The 20,875-nt window shown below is 53.2% G+C and overlaps 1 protein-coding gene across 4 annotated transcripts; it reads right to left on the reverse strand.

The window, feature by feature from the left end:
* Positions 1 to 466: 466 nt before the first annotated feature.
* On the reverse strand, positions 467 to 20,846 carry Tspan4 (tetraspanin 4). 4 transcript variants are annotated; one of them, XM_040751453.1, is made up of 8 exons: positions 20,719 to 20,846; positions 11,661 to 11,740; positions 4,000 to 4,191; positions 2,845 to 2,919; positions 2,055 to 2,156; positions 1,823 to 1,954; positions 1,665 to 1,748; positions 467 to 1,005 (listed from the first exon to the last, which is right to left on the reverse strand). In XM_040751453.1, exons 2-8 carry the CDS (start codon positions 11,721 to 11,723, stop codon positions 937 to 939), a joined length of 717 nt encoding a protein of 238 aa, XP_040607387.1. In that variant the 5' UTR covers positions 11,724 to 11,740; positions 20,719 to 20,846; the 3' UTR covers positions 467 to 936. The 4 variants fall into 4 exon arrangements, with proteins under 4 accessions (XP_040607387.1, XP_005064254.1, XP_005064255.1 ...); XM_005064197.4 differs by having other exon boundaries at positions 20,604 to 20,743; XM_005064198.4 differs by lacking the exon at positions 20,719 to 20,846 and adding an exon at positions 19,621 to 19,756.
* Between the last annotated feature and the right edge of the window lie 29 nt (positions 20,847 to 20,875).

Here is a 20,875-nt window from a genome sequence, read left to right on the forward strand (position 1 = left end):
TCAGATTCCAGTGCATGCCGCACTTGGTGTGACAGTCTCAAGGCTGACTCCTAATGAGAGAAGTGTGTCACTGTCAGGCACCAGGGTGTAGGGGCTGGGAGTCAGGCACTGCATAGCTCCTGAGGGTCCTGTGAGGAACTCACCTTAACCTAAACACCCAGAGTTTAGGGCCCTACAGACAGAGGCCCTCACCTGGGGCTCTTGTTTACCCCTGGTTAAGAAGACCCTGCCTTTGATGTCCTGTTAGTGGCTTGGTGCTTTAACTTTGGCCAGGGCACAGGCTCTGTGTCTCCTAGTGTTGCTAGGTAGAGTTCCTAGGACAGACATAGAAGAGTGTCTGAGACATCCCAGAAGAAACAGGAGTAGACAGAGGCCATGTCTTCCCCCACCCTGCAACAGTCAGCAGTGTTCCCAACTCTGCTGACCCTTGGCTAATGAAAGAACTTCCTCAGCTGAAGGCTGTGGCTGTACAACTTTTGTGTGTCCAGCTAGTCACAGGGACTGCTCACACACTTTATTAAGATGCACCCGGTACCACGACATCATCATGGAATGGAATCATGGGACCTGGTCGTGCCTTGAGCACCAGGACCATCGTGGGCCTTGAGCAGACTGGGCCTGACTCCAACCTGGCATTCATGCAAGATTGGGGACCCTATCCTGTGTGAATACTGGAAGATATATGGATATAAAAAGTGTCAAAGTTCCCTGGGCAATTAGCCCTGGGTGCCATGCTTGGTTGGCACCAACCCTATAATCTGGTGACTCTGCAGCCACCCAAGCAGAAGCCCCTTAGGTACAGGGGTGGATCCTGGGTGCTCTGGCCTCAAGCTCTTCCCCCTCCATTCAGCGGAGCACCACGTCCTGCATGAGAAGCGGGTTTGGACATCTCCCCATGGGCAGGGTCCTTTGGCAGAGAAGCAGAAGCTGAGAGACCTATGCACAGTAGGTGTCCGCCTTTACCACTTGGCAGTACATGGTCATGGCGAAGGTGAGGCCCAGAATCTGTGGAAACAAGAGGTCACAGGCCTTTGCCCATAGGCGGAAGGGCCTGGTCTTCAGCAGTACTCTGGCTGTGTTCAGACTAAGCTTCCTGGGACAGCAGGCTATTACCCGACTCTTATAACTCATCCCCAGGGAAAGTTGTGTTCTGTACCTTAGGTCACACCTCTCTCCTACCTGGTCTAAGTCAGGCTGCTTACCCTAGTGTACCCACTGACCTAGCTGTAGCCAACTGAGTATCTGCTTACCAAGTTATGGCTGCCCTGTAGGTCTGTCCCACTTAGCCTGGAGTGTCCCACAGCCAACTCTCAGCACTTCTGTGGATGGCTATGACCCTAGGGGGAGGTATCAGGGTCTCAAGTGCTACCCTCATCCTGCACTAGGAAGTCCTGTTACTACCAACCAGTATAGCTGCCTGGCAGTGCTTGACCCACTAAGTGACAACAGGCTCTGCACTGGGTAGTACTTGGTCCTTGAGATACCAAAAATCACCTCCCCTAGTGAACTTCCTCTGAGACAATGACTTCTTATAATCTGCATTGTTACCTGCCTGCCCAGGTCACAGGCTCTTGAGGGTAAATCCTCTGCCACTGTGTTCTCTGGTCAGGAACACCAGGCCCAACCCTGCCTGGCTCTGCCCGGCCCTGCCCAGCTCTGCTCACCTGCACCAGCGCCGTGCACAGTCCAAAGATGCCCACAGCTAGCAGGTTCTCCTGGAGCCAGGCCTTCACTGTCTCATAACAGGGCTGCAGGGGAACCAGGATCAGCTGGGGGACCCCACCTCTGCAGCCACCCACCAGAGGAGGGAAAAAGCCCTTACCGATTTCCACCAGGTACCAGGTGCGTGTAACCCACAGCTGTCACTGAACTCCAGGCAGCAGGAGTCAGGAACACGGGTGGCATTGTATACCTCAAACCAGTCAGTGTAGTTGGAGACTCCACAGCAACGGAACTAGGAGCAGGAGGAAAGCAAAGGACGGGTAGAGAGGCAGTCACAACACCCACCCCCGCCTGCTGGCCCCGCCATACCAAGAAGGCTGCCCAAGCCTCACATCAGTCTGGATGATGCTCCAGGCGTTGGTGAGGCCCACATTGCCCTGTGTGCCATACAGATGCAGGCCCTTCTTCAGGTCTTGTTGGGCATAACTGTCAATCTGTTAACAGGCCACCAGTGAATACCAAAACAGACACCATCCCTCATCAATATCACATGCCCCTCCCACCTGAACTTGCCTGTTTCCTAGGACTACCCCTTACCCTGCCACCCAGTCACACCCAGGACATAGGCCCAGGCTCATATCTTCCCAGAATTCCAAGGACCCTAGTGCAGGCCTTTACCCTCTCATCTCTCCTCTTGTTGGCTAAGGGAGGGCTGCAGTCTACTTGCTAGTACAAGCAGGCATGTCTGCTCTACAGCTGAGGGCATGGGCCTCATCCCTAGATCTCCACTAAAGGAACTAGGGCACTGAAGAGGACAGTTCCAGCATGTACAGGGAGCTTCCTGTAGTCCAGGGGCACTTTACAGAAAGGAGGTCCTATGAGGAAGTCAGGGACACAGGAGCTTGGAACATAGCACTACTATGACTCAAGATCCTCACATATGTCAGTAAACCCATCCAACTGTGACCAGACAGATAGGTATGTCACACAGTATGCTGCAGTGTAAGTTGGGGTGGCTGGGACGGAGTATGCTTAGCAACCTGCACTCACTGGAGGACCCTGACCTAGGAATTAAGAACATTATGCCATCCATACAACCAGAGCCACTACACAGATCCCTGCGTACTGTGTCTACACTGAGTCTCCCAGCACCCTATATGCTGCCCATTTGTAGCAACATACCTTGTCACTGTAGGCAAAGAAGAGCACAGCAATGGTGGCTTCCAGCAGGAATACCAGCAGCAGCAGCACAAAGAACTGTAGAGAAGATGTCCCTTAGTCACACCCTCCTCCTGGAGAGTCCCCGAGCTCCCACTACACCATAGAACTCAGAGCCAGGCCAGATCATCCCCCAGAGCCTAAGTGGTCTGCTGGCCTGGATTCTACCCCCACACCTGATCTAAACATCATGTGGTTATGTGTCCCTGTTCCCCAGACTCCTGCCCTATTTGCTCCCACTAGCCCCACCCCCATGCCAGGATATGTTAGGCAAGTACTCTGCTGCTAAGCTCCATTCCCAGCCACAATTTGGACAGTTCAAAGAGATCCCAAATAACACCTAGTAGGGGCCTGTGAACATTCTGCCGTATCCCCCTAGAGGGATGGGAGAGGGAACAGTTTGTCTCTACAAGAGATTGAGGCCCTGAGCAAACCCCTGCCCCAGGTAGGGGAAAGTGTCTTGACATGGAGCTTCAGTCCGCCAGCCGTGCCGCTTGAGGCCTCTGTCAGGCACATTAATTTGTAAGCACCTCCAGGAATCCTTTCCTAATTACCTGTGATTAACTTTATAAACTGTGGAGGAGGAAATAGCTTCCTTCCCATAAATATATTCCCAAGACCAAATGGTGCTGTGAGATTTCCACAGAGGGCAGGGGCAGGGGCAGGGGCAGGGGCAGGACAAGAAGCTGGGGTAGAGCCACTACAAGGATAAGCCTCAGAATAGTCCATTAAGGGCCACACATGTGGGCATGCCTAAGTTCTTGGGTCTAAGCCTTGTCAAGAGAAGTCTCTCCAAACTGTGGTATGCCCTTTTGCACATGTGGTGCTGGAACTCAAACCCAGAGCCTCATGCATATCATGCAAGCATTCTTCTAGATGTATAGCTCTAGAGCCCTCTCCCTTTTAAACTTTATTTTGAGCAGAGTCTTACTCTGTACCCCAGACTATCCTGGACCTCATGGTTGTCCTGTCTCAGCCCCAGCCCCAGCTATGATGTATTCTCTTGAGTGACCCCTCCAGCCCCACCTGGCCTGGAAGACCACACAGAACCCTGGTGCTGGACAGCCCCAGGTGGAGCTGATGGCATGGCAAGCCACCCACAGTGGCTCAACAACTCACGGTGAGCAGTAGGCACTTGTTCTCCTTGAGGGCCCCAATGCAGCCCACGAAGCCGATAGCCATGACGAAGGTACCAGTGACGATGAGTAGATTGGCAGCCGACAAAGATGGGAATGAGGATGACAGGGTGGCAAAGTTCCCCTGTGTGGCAGCCAACCAGATGCCAACGCCCAGGACACCACAGCCACCCAGCTAGGACCAAGGCAGTGAAGAAACAGAAAGGGTAAGGTGACTGGCAGGGCTCCATCCACAAGTTCAGGCCAACGCTGTCAGCCTGGGAACCACTGGAGACAGCTTGATTGCTGTGGCAGGGCTCCATCCACAAGTTCCTCCCCTTCCTCCCACTCACAGTGGTCTGTGGCAGAGTACACCTCCTTATACAACCCCAGCGAGACTATGCCTTCAGATTCCCTGCAGGAAGCATCCACCAGCCCTATGCCTGGTCAGAAGGCACTGAATCTCCTATGGCCCTCTGGCCCTACAACCTTCCTTCCCCAACACCCTACAGAGGCCATGGCAGTTGAGTGGCCCACCCAACCATGTGGCTTCCTTTGCCCTGGGCTTCTAGTGTCCTGGGCTACCCATAACCCTGAGCAGGGAGAGCCCTGGCTCAGCACACTTCTGCTCATAATCAAGTTAGCAATAGCTCTTTGGTACCAATCAGAGGATCTCACCAGAGCACCTGCAACTACTCGCCCACCTGCGTCTCATCACTTTTTCTTCCACTTTTTATGTTGTTGTTTTGTTTTCTTGAGACAGGATTTCTCCGTGTAATCCTGGCTGTCCTGGAACTCACTTTATAGGCTAGGCTGGCCTCAAACTCAGAGATCCACTTGACTCTGACTCCTGAGTGGTATAATTAAATGTGCATGCCACCCACCCACTGGGCTCTCATCACTCATTTTCATAAAAACCAAAACAAGAGAAAGCAGAGAAGAAAGGCATGTGGTGGTGGTTGACTAGAGGGCTCATCATGGCATGGTGACAGGGACATCTAGTCTGTCTCAGGATACAGGGCTGCCATGGTGGGGGGGGGAACTATGGCTCCACCCTCATTTGAGGTCTTGTGCTCTGTGTCATTTGGGGAGGAAGGGTGATGCATTCCAGAAGGCTAGGGATGGACCAACAGCTGACGAGCTCTGGAAAAAGGCCTGGCAATCCAACAGAACTGGAGAGGACATGGCACAGGAGCCCATGATGTGGGCTCTAACCCAAGGTTGTGAGTTCCAGGTAGCTCCTGGAGACACTACTGTGGAGTCATCAGGAAGCAAAGGGACCTGGAAAGGCTGGCCATATGGGAAGCTCTGGATCCTGGAGAAAAGTCAGGGAACCTGCCTGGAGAAGGTGAGCATATGGCCTGGGTGACTTCACAGCCACAAGGTAGTTCTGGTAAGCCAGTCTACAGAGATGCCTCCTTTATGGTTTGAGGGAGCTCTTGACAATATCATTCCACAAACACAGAAAGCTGCTGGATCTGGGAGGCTTCTCCAGGGCATAGCAAGCAGGGCCTCACCTGTCTTGTGGGCTGTTCCCATGGCCTCTGGCAGTTCCCAAGCATCAAGAGGCCTTCCAAGAACCAGTAGTGTGGCTCAAAGGTTATGGAAGGACCTCCAGGGCCCCTACACTGCTAAGCAGAAGTTAATACCCTGCCTGCAACTCTGGACTGGATCAGAACTACCAAGACTGAAGTGGAAAGAGCAGGACACCCCACCCTCACTCCACACTGTACTTGCCCTAGAAGAGCTGCAAGTCAAAAGTAGCAAGAGGCCTCAAGAGACACCAACACATAGGGCTGACCTCAGGCATAATACTGCCCCAGAGGAGTCGTGACCCCAAATGAGTCACATCTGGGAGGGTCACATCCAGGGTGAGCACTCATGCTTATGATGGCAGGTCCTTGAACGGGGGAAGGGAAAGATGCTGGTGCAATGGTAATAAATGTCACTAAGACCCAAGCTGTCTACACATCCGCCTCTGTCTTTCAAGGACAGCAGACGGCTCATGTCAGCAGGAAAGTGAGCTGTTGGAGTGCCCCCGGCCCCATTAGACCAAGAAGGGCATAGGGAGGACATGCTGTGCAAAGCAGCTGACACCACTGGGGGTGGGGGAAGATGCCCCATTCCAAGAGGGGACAGTCTCCAAGACAGGAATGGCAGAGAGGGACCCCACACAAAGAAGAGAACTGGTCTCCTTCACTGACATGGTTAAGACATGCTTCCCTCCACCCAGAGACAGCAGGAAAGACAATAACTCACTACCAGATAGTCTCACTGTGACAAACACCAGCCCAGGTGCTCCTCACTGCCACCCAGCGGTGTTACATGCATTGTCATACATGAGCAGCACATCCGGAACTACCACCATCCTAAGGGGCCACCCCTTTGACAGCCTGAGCACACATGGGTGGCACTAATGAAACTGTGTATGGGGTAAGAGTATTGTACCTGTAATTTTGAAAATGTTTCAGTACATGCAGCTTTTAAAACATTTTGGCAGGGAAATTACAGCTTCAAAGAGCAAGAGAAAATGGGTCCATTAGACTCACAAGATGAGAAGGGCAGGACTCAGGGCTGAGCCCTGAGGGCCTGAAGCAAGGCCTCTCCTGAATCAAAACTGGGGATGGAGCTCAGACTCCCATCCCAAATCTACAATGCTCCCCCAGCATCCTGAGCCCATCTCCTAAGACAGACCACCTCCCATTGCTGGCTCTCTTCTCCGAAGACTAGAGAGAAGCCCTGGTGGGAGGCAAAGCCCACTTCCCACAGCAGTCTGCAGAGAAGCTAGGATCCTAAGAGACAGTAGCTGGGAACATCGCTCAGGGACAAGACCTCCTGCCACCATGATCCGCCATCCTAACCTGGCTGATCTTCATGCAGTGTGCCTGGCCCCAAGCACAGCCTACCTCAGCCACATGCCAATCACTCTGCTATGATACCCATGGCAGTCCCTAAGAGGGGTAATGAGCTGTTACCCAGATACCACCCAAACCTGTGCACAGCAGGTGCCTTAGCCTCTAGCCCCTTAGATCAACCTCAGGCTGAGTGCCACATGGTATACTAGGTGCCCACCAAATGTGCCTGTCCAGATCGACAGAGGTGGGTGCCAACAGGTCTCTGCCCACCACCCCTCCAGTCATACAGCTCAATGTGGCAGATGGCTGGGCAGCTAGCCACATCTTTGGTGGAGGTGGAGGGGCTAGACCTCCTGTATAAGCCAAGGCTTTGTTCAGAAGCCTCTCTCCTGTCAGGTTGTCAGGAACCTTCCTCATCTTAGCTAGGATGCTGGTTATCCCAGTGGGGTGAATTTGTGCACTTAAAATTGAATGGACACCTGGGGATATGGCTGAGTGAGTAGAGTGTTTGTCAAACATGCACTGAGTTAGACACCCAGCGCCACATAAACCATATGTGGTGGTGCACACCAGTATTCCTGGCACTTGAAAGGTGGAAACAGCAGGGTTAGGAGTTCAATGTCATCATAAATGAGGAAAGATGGGATAAGTGAAGCTGTCTCAGCGTGTGGTGTGTGTGTTTGGAGAGGGGAGAGAGTTGGGGAAGAACAGGCTCCAGCCCTGTCCCCACTATCCTGGGGTTCTCTAGTATGTGGGGAGTGAGGCTGGGGGTGTCTGCTGGCATCATCATCTCTTCTGCATATTATTAATAACATTTTTTTAAAACCCTTTCCCCACTCCCAGCGCCTTTCGACCTTCCCATCACCCCCAGTGCCCCCACAGGGGGAGGAAGCGCTAGAGGATGGAGGGCAGGGTTGGGGTAGCTCGGTGTGTGGCCCAGGGCAAGCCAGGGGGAGTGGTGAGGGGCACAGGGACACCCCGCTCAGGCCCACAATGCTGCTCAGGCTGCCGGACTTCTAATAACCTGGGGAGAAGGGACAGGGAGAACCCGAGTGTGTGTGTGTGTGTGTGTGTGTGTGTGTGTGTGTGTGTGTGTGTGTGTGTGTGTGTGTGTGTGTGTGTTTCAAGACAGGGTTTCCCTGTGTAGCTTTGGATCCTGTCCTGGCACACGTTCTGTAGCTTGAATTCAAGAGATCGCCTGCCTCTGCCTCCCAAGTGCTGGGATTAAAGGCAGGCACAACCACGGCCCAACTTGTCTCTGCTCTTCCAGAGGTCCTGAGTTCAATTCCCAGAACCTACCTGGTGGCTCACAACCATCTATAGTGGAATCTGATGCCTTCTTCTGTCATAAAGTGTGCATGCAGATGGAGCACTCATATACATCAAATAAATAAATCATAAAAAATACACTTTGTTGTCTTTCAGCTCAGGACATTGTCAGAGCCACTAACATACCAAAGAACAGACAAAACTGTGACTTCTTGTAGGGGGCAATTCCCTGCCACCGCCCCCCATCACAAATATAAGCTGTAACAGAATCAAGGAGGTCTCCTAGTCCCTGAACGTCCTGATTCTTCCAAGGAGCTGGACAGAACCCTTTGCCATTTTCTGGTCCCCTCATCCACCAGATTGAAAGTGTCAGCCAACAATAGGGTCACTGTCCATCAGATACCATCTCAGCTCATCAAAAGCAAAAGACAACCAAGGGCCAGCAAGGTGTGTACCCTGCATCTTACTGCCAGTGTAGGGAGGGGCAGACCCCTGTGCCTTCCTCTCGGAGAGCATAAGGCAAGTAGCAAGGCTGCAATGGTGACAGCCCAGGCAGAGCAGGGCCAGGTTGGGGCCCAAGTACCCTCCTTAAGGAGAGACAAGTGGAGCTTGCCTCCTGCACCCCTTCTGGCTCAGGGCCTCTGCCCAGCGGGTTATCCACCTAGGGTCATCACAGGCCACCTAGGTGGGAGCTAAGGGACCCTGATCCACAAGCCTTTCCTTTGGATCACCTTGCATGATCCAGTGTGGTCAAGATGGAGCATCTGAGATGCCAAGAATACAGGACTTTCTCAGGTCACACAGTGTCTGGGTGGCAGGCATGAATCTGACCTCTATCTTGTTCATCTAAACAGACACTGACCATACCATGCAGGGAACAGCTGTACTTTGTGCTAGACTGAAGACAGGAGAGGGACACCTGCCCGGAAGCACTAAAGGAAAGGCCGCAGACTGGCCAGTGCGTGTGTAGAGGGGCCAACTACACAGCTAAGGCCTGGCTACCAGCATCTCTAGCATCTGGACACGGAAGAGTCATGGAAAGGTCCTCATCTTGCTGAGGAGCTCAGCCCCACTCAGACTAGCCCTAGCCCTTACACCACAGTAGCTGCCCAGGAAGGTGGATGGGTCCCTAAGCCCAGGCCAGGGGAGGGGAGGGCAAAGGAGAGAAGAGACAGGAAGAAGCAGGCTTCACTGACTCCCCTCCATCCCAGGGGACCTCAACTTCCATTACAGAAAGAGCTTTGCTGGCAGAGGCCCAGCTGACAATGCAGCCTCAGAGGCTTGAAACAGGGGTCCCAGGAGCTGTTCAGCCCCCACTCCCTTACTGCCAGTGGCCAGCACCCAATACCACCTACCCACTCAACTGTGTTCAAGGGTCATATACTCAGCCCACTTCCCTGAGGCACTCCAGCCCCTACCAACTAGTCCTTACCCCATGCACACCTCAATACTAGGTTGGCCAACTGCCCAGTAGCATTGAGCATCACTGCTCAGTAAGAGCCTATTTGCTGAAGGAGGGAAAAGGCCCTTCAGGTCCTCACACAGGTCTAGGGGTCACTGTAGCTCTGACTCTGGTTGTCTGGTTAATTCTAGTAGGGATACTGAGGCAGGATACGTAGCAGAGACTGGGGTCCTGCCTGTGATCTTGAATTGTTTAAGTGGCTCAGGAGTCAGGGTCTCAGGTAGGGGGTGCTTTGGCCCTCCCACCCACAGCCTGTCACCAGCAGGAGGGGGATTTAGTTCACAGGTACCAGGGACAATGTGAACTGGCATCACACTGACCAGGCCAGATGGATGGACTCTCATATTTGCTAGCCCAGACAGACTCTGCCAAACCCAGCACAGGCACTTCTAGGCAAAGCCATGCTGTTCACAGCACCCTTCACATGGTTGCCTGCAACCCCTCAGTGGGAAGCAAGCTGGAGGGAAACCCTAATGGTGTTGAGGCATGCACTCCTGTTTGCAAAGCTGGAGGTCCATGTGCATAAGAGAAGGGGTGTTGGTTGTTTCTTTCTCTGGTAGAGAATGGTATCCACTGCTCAGTGGACTGTGTCTGCTCTAGAGAAGGTGGGCTCTTCTCCTTGTGTCCAGATCAGGAAGAGGGCAATGAATGGAGGGACAAGGTCTGCCGGAGCAGCCTCTGCCTCCCCAAAGCAAACACTACCCAGCCCCCACACGCCTGTTTCCTCTCCCTCTTCTGCAGATATACTGCCTGCTACCATCAAGTGACCTAGAGCTGTCAGGTCTGGGCACTGCTACACTGTCACATTGTCATTTGCAGTTCCTGGGCCTCTTCCACCTGTCATACTGTTGCCTACAGTCATCCTCCTCCCCACTGTCACAATGTCAGAGACACCCTGACCCTGCGAACCATTTGCTACTGATCACATACCGGTGCCCACTGAAGTCCCTCAGGCAGAAGCATTCGCCTTACACGGGCTGGTTACAGCTTCAGCCCACACTATCGCTGATGCCACCTGGTATGTGAGTATTCCCGGACCTGGCCCATCTCTTAGGAGCCTCTTGCTGAGAACTCTTGATGGGGTAGGGGAAGATGGGACAGGTGGGGCAGCCCAGAGTCGCAGCAAATCCCAGCAACAGGGAGGTCAGGAAGGTGGACCTAGGTTTCTACACATTTGACTTGAACTGAGCTGCATGCAAATGCGCAGCAAGCGGGGATCCCAGTGATGCCCCTCATCCTCTCACTCCCAGACTCCCTCACTCCAACCACACCCCTTGTCCTCAGTCACACACACCCACTCCCAGAAAGTTGGCTAAGGAACCAAGGTAGAGTATGGAATGACCTTGGGCACCATTCTCCAAGCTTTCCAGCTAGTAAGTGTAGCTCCAGGCCATGCCCAGGTAATAAAGGGTCACCTCTAATCAAATCCAGCATCCTGTGCTCAGACTCCAGACTCAGTCAAGTCCAACACCAGGTGATAATCAGATGTGACACCTGGCCCACTCCACAGTATCGTGGAGTGGGGGTGAGGATGTGTGCAAATTGTCCTCCATCTAGCCTGGAGAGGGCCATCTTCTGCTCTACCATCATGCAAGCCCCAACTGAGCGTTATCCCATGTCTGAGCAACCTCAACATACCCCAGCAAAAGTTGGAGTCTCTGCTGAGGTGGCAGGGAGCCAAATGCCACCCATGTGCGTGGAAAGTCTGTGGCCAATGTCTGTGATACCTCCCTAGGCTCTATTGGTCAGGCAGTACACATACCCTTGATCTTCTGGATCCTGGGGGACCAGCTGGGCATCAGGACCTGGTGGGTTAATCTCCCAGAGGGGCAGAGTCTGAAGGGGGTGAGGCAAGGACATAGGCTGAAGAGGAAGGGCGGGGAAGAGGGTGACGAAGAGGCACCCGTGGCTCAGTGCACAGAGAAGGTGATCAGTTCTACGCCTGGAGCCCAGGAGAGGCAAGGCTCGGTACCGACTGGTCCTGTGAGCACGTGCGCACACGCCCTGTCTCCACAGCAGAGGAGAAAAGAGGTGTGGGCTCCTGGCAGCCACTGGCAGAGCAGCGAACCCCACACTCACCCAGAAGAGCAGGTTGAAGGCGAACATGAGGTACTTGACACCCTGGAGGCAGCCGCGCGCCATGCTGCAGCGCTTCAGCTCTAGAAGGAAGATGAAGGAGAGGTCTAGGTAGAAGACCACATACTTGTTGCCCTTGGGAGTCGTATAGCGCGCCTGGGCCGCCTTGGGGCCGGGGTTCGTGTGCAGGCCGAAGAAGCCGCCGCCCGCATCCCCGGCGTCGCCAGCGCCCGCTTGCCCATACAAGCTGCTGCAGCGCCGAAAGGGGCCGCCGCGCGCGAAGCCCGGCTCTTTGCTCTCCGGAGAAGGGCTGCGCCGGTATGTGGACTCGTCCGTGCTGGAGCGGCGCATCGCGCTGGGGAGGCTAGGCTCCCACCGCCAGGTTCACTGGCAGCGACCGTTGTCAGCGATCCGCGCCCGCTGCCGCTGTACGCCCCATCCGCACCATACCAGCGGGCTCCCGCCCCTCCCGGGCCCGCGGTAGCAGCGGGCGCGCAGCTTGGCTCCCACCCCTCGGCCAGACACCTGCGGGCCGGCCCGCTGCGCCCGAAGCGCGCCCAGCCAATCCAGCGCGGCCCCGCCCCTCAAGGACCCCGCCCCACCGGCCAATAGCTACGACCCCGAGCCCCCGCCTCCTCCCGGGGTCTCCGAGGAAGATGCAGCTGAAGGACAGGGGGAACGTTTGAGGGGACTGGGCGGGGAATGAGGTCGCAGCAGTTCTCGGCCCCAAACCTACACCCCAGGCCACCCCCAACAGGCCCGCCGGTCATTCTGCGGCAGATCTCCAACCACAAAAGGATCTGCAAAGCTCCAAGCAAATGAAAAGGTGACCCCAATTGCTGTTGGTGGCAACTTGGGCTGCTCTGGCTTTCAAGCACCTTGGCGGGCCCGTAGTGCCTGAGAGGGTACGGTGTCCATGAGATTTTTCTAACTTAAAAAGAGAATTCAAGAACCAAAGTAGCCAAGAAAAGACGCCAAAGAACCCCAGACAGCCCCCTGCTGGTCCAGAGTGCTCACTGAATCAGCCCAACCTCTGGTCTAGTCCATTCTCCTAGGGGTAGTGGGAGCAAAGCCAGATTCCATCAGAGCCATGGGCCATTTTGAGAGTCCTGCTGGTGCCATTCTATAAACTGCATAGCCAGGAACCTGGAATTTCACTTTGACCAGCTCAGGGAGAATAATGAACACCATCTCAGGCAGACAAGTGCATGGTAAGTGGCACCAATGCCCCTTGCAGGTGTGCCCAGATACATACTAGTCCATCAAAGATGAGGGGTGATGATCCCTTGACGGGCCACATCCTCCAATCTCTGAGCCCCAGCACATCAAAGGATAAAAATCATGAGATCCCCAGGAACTAAACATGGGACCAAGTTTTCCCATCTGATCTGCAGCCCAGAAGACAAGAGGGAAGGCAAAACAAGAACAACTTTAGCTGAATGTCTCTGAGCGAGGCAGCACAAGAGGTAGCAGGAGGAATGAGGAAAAGAGAAAAGTGAAGGATGTCCATGGATAGCTCTTAAATGGGCTGCCTCTTAGTAGGAACCCCATGCTTAAATGAGATTTGCAGGTCCCAGCCCAGCACCTAGGCTCACTGCACCAGCCTACTGCTGCCCCCCAGAGGGAACAATGGCAAACTGCAACCCCAGCACACAAGCCTAAGTGCTCAGGGTGTTCTTGGGGTGAGGACAGGGGAGCCCAAGATATGTGCCTGCTAGTGCCTGCTCAACGTGGGGTTTGCCTCAGTCCCCTACCTCTCCATTCCCCTTAAGTTTTCTTTGATGTGTCTGGACCCCAAGAAAGAGACAGAGCTGGGTGGTACCACATCCTTTACCCAGCAGAAACCACAGCCTGCAGGCTCTGCCTAGAGAGCAGCAAGCAGCTGATGACTCCTAAAAAAAATCCTTGTGACCCATGGTCCCTGATCTTCTTCCCTTGGCTTGACTCAGTCAGATAGACACCACTGAGGGCTGGGGTGGAGAGGTGCCTATATAATGGTATTAATGCATGTAGGCCATGTACATACAATATCTAGCCACCAGTGGAGACAGGAGCCACAGGACCCAGGAAAGATCCAGAACTGACCAGAAAAGCTATACCCCCACTGACCAAACCGTCACCCATACTGACATCACCCCAATGGGATTAGGTACCAGAGCACTCCTCTGGAGGTAAGCCTGAAGCCCTGGGTCAAGAACATGCGGCTGACCTCTCAGCAGTATATAAATAAGCCTAGTCTACCTGGTCACCTTTATCCCCTGGACCTGAGGCTGGGGTTGCAATTCCCCATGATGTGCTCCAGAGGCATCCGATGGAGCTGTGAGGAAACCAAGAGTCAGAACTGCAGACTGAGGATATATGCAAGAGAACCCAGGAGCAGCCATCCTGAGCCCCAGTTCTACACACACACACACACACACACACACACACACACACACACGTAGCTGTGCTAGTTAGTTTTTTGTCAACTTGACACGAGAGAAAGTTATCTGAGAAGAGAAAACCTCAACTGAGAAAATGACTCCATCAAATTGACCACTCAGGAAGCAGAGTCAGGGGGAATCTCCATGAGTTCAAGGTCAATCTGGTCCACACAAGTTCCAGGACAGCCAGGGCTACATAGAGAGATCTTATCTCAAATTAAAAAAAAAAAAAAGGCTGGGTATGGTGGCTCTTGCCTTAATCTGAACACTCAGGAAGCAGAGGCAGGCTGATTTCTGTGAGTTTGAGGCCTGCGTGATCTATATAGTGAGTTCCTGGACAGCCAGGGATACATAGTGAGAACCTGTGTCAAAAGAAAAAAAAAAAAAAAAAAAAAGCTTGTAGGGTATTAGAGATGTCTCAACAGTTAAGAGCACTGACTATTCCAGAAAACCTAGATTTGATTCCCAACACCCTTGTAATAATCTGTAACTCCAGTTCCAGGGGCTCTGAATCCCTCTCCTGGCCCCTGTGGACACTGGGCACTCACATAGTGTACAGATAGATATACATGCAGATATATAAATAAAATTTTCTGTAGGGCGTTTTCATGATTAACAATGGGATGTGAAAGGACTCAGCCCCCTTGTGGGTGGTGCAACCCTGAGCAGATGGTCCTGCAGAGTATAAGCAAGCAAGCTAGCCACACGCCTTTCATCCCAGCACTCGGGAGGCAGAGGCAGGCGGATCTCTGTGAGTTCGAGACCAACCTGGACTACCAAGCGAGTTCCAGACAGCTTCCAAAACAATACAGAGAAACCCTGTCTCGAAAAACCAAAAAAAAAAAAAGATAGAGTCATAAAAAATAATTTAGGGATAATAAACTAAGATCCTTAAAGAACAAATAGATCCAGGCATTGGTGGTTCATGCCTTTAATCCCAGCACTCGGGAGGCAGAGGCAGGTGGATCTCTGTGAGTTTGAGGCCAGCCTGGTCTACAAAGCGAGTTCCAGACAGCTTCCAAAACAATACAGAGAAACCCTGTCTTGAAAAATCAAAAAAAAAAAAAGAATAGAATAAAAAAATTATAATGGGCCATGTAAAGATGGAAAATACACAGGCTTTCTGAATTATGTATATTATTGTGTTTTCATTGAATTTTTGATTATTAATGAGCTAACTGCAGAGAGACAGTTGCTATACCAACATATATATTTTAAAGGAATCCTGACTTCAAGATTTAAGTCTAAGGACATGTTACTTTTGGAGAGGAGTTCTATTTTTGTTTCCACAGAGGATAAAAAGCAAGATTCCATCCAGGCTAATATGGCTTGATCAAGCAAGACCCCCCTAAAAGGTATCTGTGATCATAAAGATACTTCATCCACAGACAACAGGAAGCAGTTTGGAGAAAATGACATCCACATTCCAAAGAATTGGGGGGAGGAGATATGGATGGCCTTTGGTTATTTGATAGGGTATGGATGTTTGTTATATTTTTTAAAAAATAACTTTGTTAATTTTTTTTTTTTTGGTTTTTAAGAGACAGGGTTTCTCTGTATTGTTTTAGAGGCTGTCGGTCCAGCCCCGCCTTGAACTCAGAGAGAGATCCGCCTGCCTCTGCCTCCCGAGTGCTGGGATTAAAGGCATGTGCCACCACCGCCCAGCTCTTTTTTAATATTTTATTTATTTATTGTGTATACAGTCTTCGGCCTGCAGGCCAGCAGAGGGTACCAGATCTCATTCATGGTGGTTGTAAGCCACCATGTGGTTGCTGGGAATTGAACTCAGGACCTCTGGAAGAACAGTCAGTGCTCTTAACTGCTGAGCCATCTCTCCAGCCCTGGTTTGTTTTGTTTGTTATATTTTTAAAAATACAAAAATATAGGATTAAGCCGGGCAGTGGTGGCGCACGCCTTTAATCCCAGCACTCGGGAGGCAGAGGCAGGCGGATCTCTGTGAGTTCGAGGCCAGCCTGGTCTACAAAGTGAGTTCCAGGACAGCCTCCAAAGCCACAGAGAAACCCTGTCTCGAGAAAAAAAAAAAAAAAAAGCAAGCTAAGTAAGCCATGAAGAACAAACCAATAAGCATCGTTCCTCCTTGGTCTCTTCAGTTCCTTCCTCTAGGTTCCTGCCTGAATTTTCTGTTCTGACTTCCCTTCATATTGTACTGTAAGATTAAATCTCTCAGGCTGGGCGTTGGTGGCGCACGCCTTTAATCCCAGCACTTGGGAGGCAGAGGCAGGTGGATCTCTGTGAGTTCGAGGCCAGCCTGGTCTACAAGAGCTAGTTCCAGGACAGGCTCCAAAGCCACAGAGAAACCCTGTCTCGAAAAACCAAAAAAAAAAAAAAAAAAGATTAAATGTCTCCAAATTGCTTTGGGCCGGCTGGAGAGATGAGTCAGACGGTAAGAGTGCTGGCTGTTCTTCTAGAGAACCCAGGTTCAATTCCCAGCACCCACATAGTCACTCACAACTGTCTGTAACTTTAGTTCCTGGGGGATCAAACACCCTCACATAGACATACATGCAGGCAAAACAACAATTTACAGAAAAGAGAAAAATAAATCATTTTTTAAAAATTGCTCTGGTCAAGCCAGACGGTGGCGGCGCATGCCTTTAATCCCAGCACTCGGGAGGCAGAGGCAGGCGGATCTCTGTGAGTTCGAGGAGGCCAGGCTGGACTGACAGCCTCCAAAACAATACAGAGAAACCCTGTCTCGTTGTAAAACCAAAAAAAAAATTGCTCTGGTCATGTTCATCACAGTAATAGAAAGAAATTACTGTTGGGCAGTGGTGGCACACACCTTTACCCCCAGCATTTAGGAGGCAAGGACAGGTGGGTCTCTTTGAGTTTGAGGCTAGCCTGGTCTATAAAGTGAGTTCCAGGACAACCAAGGATGCATAAAGAACCTCAAAAACAGAAAAGAGCCGGGTGTTGGTGGCGCACGCCTTTAATCCCAGCGCTCGGGAGGCAGAGACAGGTGGATCACTGTGAGTTCGAGACCATCCTGGTCTACCGAGCAAGTTCCAGGACTGGCTCCAAAACAATACAGAGAAACCCTGTCTTGAAAAACAAAAATTAAAATAAAGAAAGTGACTAACACAGCCAAAACTGGAAGGGGATAGGAAGGGCTCCCCAAGAAGTGCCAAAAGTTCTTGAGGCAAAGGAGAAACGGTTTGGTTTCAGCACTGAGCCAGCATTTGGATGCTGGCCTCTAAACCATGTGCCACTCTCCTGCTTAGAAGGCCCTATCTAGAAAACCCACATGAACATGAAGTCTGCTGGTCTAGCCGGCTTCAGGACAGTCATGTGAGGAACCGGGTCCATTTCTGCTGCCAAGTACAGAACTCACAGGGTGTGGTGTGCAGGCTGATCAATAACAGTAAAGGGTCAAGGCAAGGCCACGCCATCTGAGCCAGGAGGGGGTACCTCCTCAACACCCTGGCCTAGTGCCCAACCACCGTGGTCTGGGCATGAGGGCCATCTGCCAACAGGGTTCCCAGCTAAGGCCATCCTCAGTTGTGAATAAGTACAGATGGGAAGCCTGGGGGATGGGCCAAGGAAACCATGAACACCCACCTGACCAGAACAGGTTCCTACTCAAAAAGAGACCTGCCCAAACTCTAGACAAAGTTTGACCATTGCTGCCTGGTGCAAGTAGTTGCCAGCAAGCAAAGCAAGCCACCTTTGGACCTCTCAGTGGGGTGGCAGCTGAAATGGCCCAGAAGCTTGTTTGGACCCCTGAGTAAGCAACCACTCCTAGCCCAGTCAGCTCAGGAGGGAAAGCAGAGCACGCGCACACGCACACACACACACTCACTCACTCCTCCTCCTACCCCGGCCCTAGGCTGAGAGGCTCCACACTTCTTTGAGGAAGCATGGAGACTTGTGCCAATCCAAACAGGCTGTGGTGTCTGCCTTCCTGCTGTGGCTTCAGCCCCTGCAGGGCCTCAGTGCCCGCCCTAGACCCCCACCCTGGGCAGGAGCACCACAAATTCCTGGTCCAGTAGGCTGAAACCTCCCACCAAGAAGCAGGGACTGAGGGCCACACACAGCCTCACAGGAGCTCCTGGACACTGAAGACACACCTCTAGCCTCCCACCACTTCAGGGATAGAGCCAGGGCTTGGAGTGCAGATCTCTCTGTGTGAAGACAGAAAAGGGGCCCAGTCTTTCTCCCTGGGCTCTGGCCACCCCAAACAACACCTTCCATACACCTCCTGCCTTTCCCCTCCGGTATTTCTGTTAGAGCTCCTGGGGCAGTGGAAACAGAAGGAACCTAACTGAGACCCAAGTGTGAACAAAGCACACCTGCCCCAAAATGCCAAGGACCCCAAGCACTGAGGTGGCTCAGGTGCGGGTCCCAAGTACCCCAGCCTCAACAGCCTAAAAGGTTCTTAAGTTAGTCACTTCAGTTTCAGCCACAGGCTCCAAAAGCTATTTAGACAGCGTGTACCGGACACACTGTGCCACAGCTATGACCTGGGAGTGAGGTATAGGCGTGTGTACGTTCACACACCATACCCTAAGGGTGATCGACTGTCCTGCAGGAGCAAGACAGAGAGCACAAGGCTGGAGTTCCTGGGGAGAAGTCACTCCCGCCCACTTCCCCCAGTTTATGGCCAGCCTTAAGTTGAGGAATCGAGACCCTCCCTGGTCCCACCAGAGGTTTACAAGTGGGGAAACTAAGGCTGTCATCTCAGTGCAGGCGGTAAAGCCAGCTGAAACCCAGCCCAGTGCTCCAGACCACACAGTACAGCACCCTCTCTTGGCTGGCTGTTTTCAGGGCAACACCCAGGGTAGGAGGGGCTGGGCAGCTAAAGCTTCAATCATGGGTTTCCTCCTTGTCCCCTGCCCTGAAGTGACCCCTCCTCTGGCAGGAACTGTGGCAAATAGGTTAGAAACTACACATGGGCACACCTCCTTCAATGTGCCCTCCACCCTCCACCAGAGGCTGAGCATCCATTCTCAGGGAGCCATTTGCCAGTCCAGAGACCCACATCTGTCTCCTACAGCACCAGCTGAGAACTCCACAACATAACGTTAGGGAAAGGTAGCGGCAGAAGCTGAGCCTGGGATCCTGGCCAGGGCTCTGAAGGGAAGTGAGGCAGAGTGTCCACCCTGACACACACACATCCTGACACACACACACACACACACACACACACACACACACACACACACACACACACGCTGGGCAGATGAGCAATAGCCTGAAGTTCTCTAGCCTCGACCATTTCTGGGAATCCAGGGGGCTGGAGCAGGAACTAGGGGAGGAGAAGATGCCACCACCCACAATAGGCACTGGAAGCTAGTGGGCTTTCGACACACACACAAAACACACACACACACACACACACACACACACACACAGGAATTCTAGGAATGTCAACTTGGCACAGCCTTCACTCCCCAACTCTCCCTAAGTAAACAAGTCTTCCAGGGGCAGGCCCGAACTGAGCCCCTCCTCCAAGAAGTCTTTGGCCTCCACCCCATCCTTAGGGCCCACCATCTCCTAACCTACTCCCCTGCCACCCTCACCTCTGGCCACCAGCAGTCTTCAGTCCTGATCCGGAGTCTGATCCCAGGCCACAGTGACTCACAGGCCCCACTGCCCCTCTGACCAGGGCAGGATGTTGGGGGAGGGGACAGGACCGGGAAGTCGCCTAGCTCGTGGCTCTGCACGTGGCTTCTTGGGGGATGTCAAATATTGCTAGAGAGGCTGTCCAGGGTAACAGCGGGGGCATAACCACCAAGCTGGGCAGTGGCTCCGGCCAGCCACACGCAAGATCCTGAGGGCCCTTCTTGACCTCTTCTGCAACGAAGGAGAGTACAGCTTTTGTTCCCACAGAGGAACCTGGCAAATGTCTAGGACACCAGAGGCTTCACTCTAACCAGACTCCAAACTTCCCAAGCTCTACGAACCTTTCCAGCTTCTCACTGCATGCTGCCTCGTCCTCCCAAGGGTAGCCAACCGGACAGCGAGAAGGCGCTGCGGTGAGGGTGATACAGTCCCTAAGACACCAGCACTCGTCCATTCCCTTAAGTCCTTAGGTCAACTCCAGGTGAGGCAGCCCTGTGGCCCCTAGCGGTCCCGCAGGCAATCTCCTCGTCTGAGCCAAGTTTCCCAAGAGAAAAAAAGTAAGAAGGCCTGTTCATAGGGTGCCTCCTACACGACGCCTTGCCGGACCACCACCCTGCTCTCTCCGCGGGAACAGCCTTCCCTAGCCCCTTCTCAAGGAAGAAGAGGACTGCTGGGCGCGGGAGGACGCTGTCGGCACCCGGGACACCGTATGACCGACGGTTCCGCAGCGGCGGAAGGGAGGGGACGTCCCAAACTCCACGGTTGGGACTCTGGCTGGGCACCTCGGGTAAGGGTTCCAGACCGAGACCCCTTTGAGTGCGGGCCAGGAGGCGGGAAGACCTCATGGCCCCGGCCGCGCCACCACCACTTGTTGCCATCTCTTGGCTCGAGTCTGGAAGCCATCGAGCCGGCGGGACCCCAGCCCGCAGACCCGCCGTACCTGCGCGCGCCGCCGCTCCGCGGAGCAGCTGTCAGTCAAACAGACACGAGAAACGCGAACCGCCAGCGCCGCGGACCTTTAGGCCTTGCTCGGACGCCGTAGCGCCGGGACGTACCACCACTAAGGGAGGGGACTCCCGGGATGCTGCCGCAGGCACACAGACTCTAGGAGCCCCGGGTGGGCGCAAGCAGAGAACACCGCAGCTGCAGGGTGATCGCGGGAGCCGGGTCGGGGCCGCGGCAGGGTTCGGGGAGATGCGGGGCGGAGCTCAG

This window comes from Mesocricetus auratus, unplaced genomic scaffold, assembly GCF_017639785.1.
Source record: "Mesocricetus auratus isolate SY011 unplaced genomic scaffold, BCM_Maur_2.0 Super-Scaffold_4256, whole genome shotgun sequence".
In the NCBI taxonomy this organism is placed as follows: Eukaryota; Metazoa; Chordata; class Mammalia; order Rodentia; family Cricetidae; genus Mesocricetus; species Mesocricetus auratus.

Excerpts from the sequence above, each read along its gene's own strand:
- Tspan4 (XM_021227687.2), bottom strand. The coding sequence starts at position 12,008 with ATGCGCCGCTCCAGCACGGACGAGTCCACATACCGGCGCAGCCCTTCT. Across the intron at positions 4,192-11,660 it reads CCTTCAACCTGCTCTTCTGG|CTGGGTGGCTGTGGTGTCCT; the intron begins GTGAGTGTGGGG and ends CCTTGGTCCTAG. Across the intron at positions 1,749-1,822 it reads CTGGTACCTGGTGGAAATCG|CCCTGTTATGAGACAGTGAA; the intron begins GTAAGGGCTTTT and ends GTTCCCCTGCAG.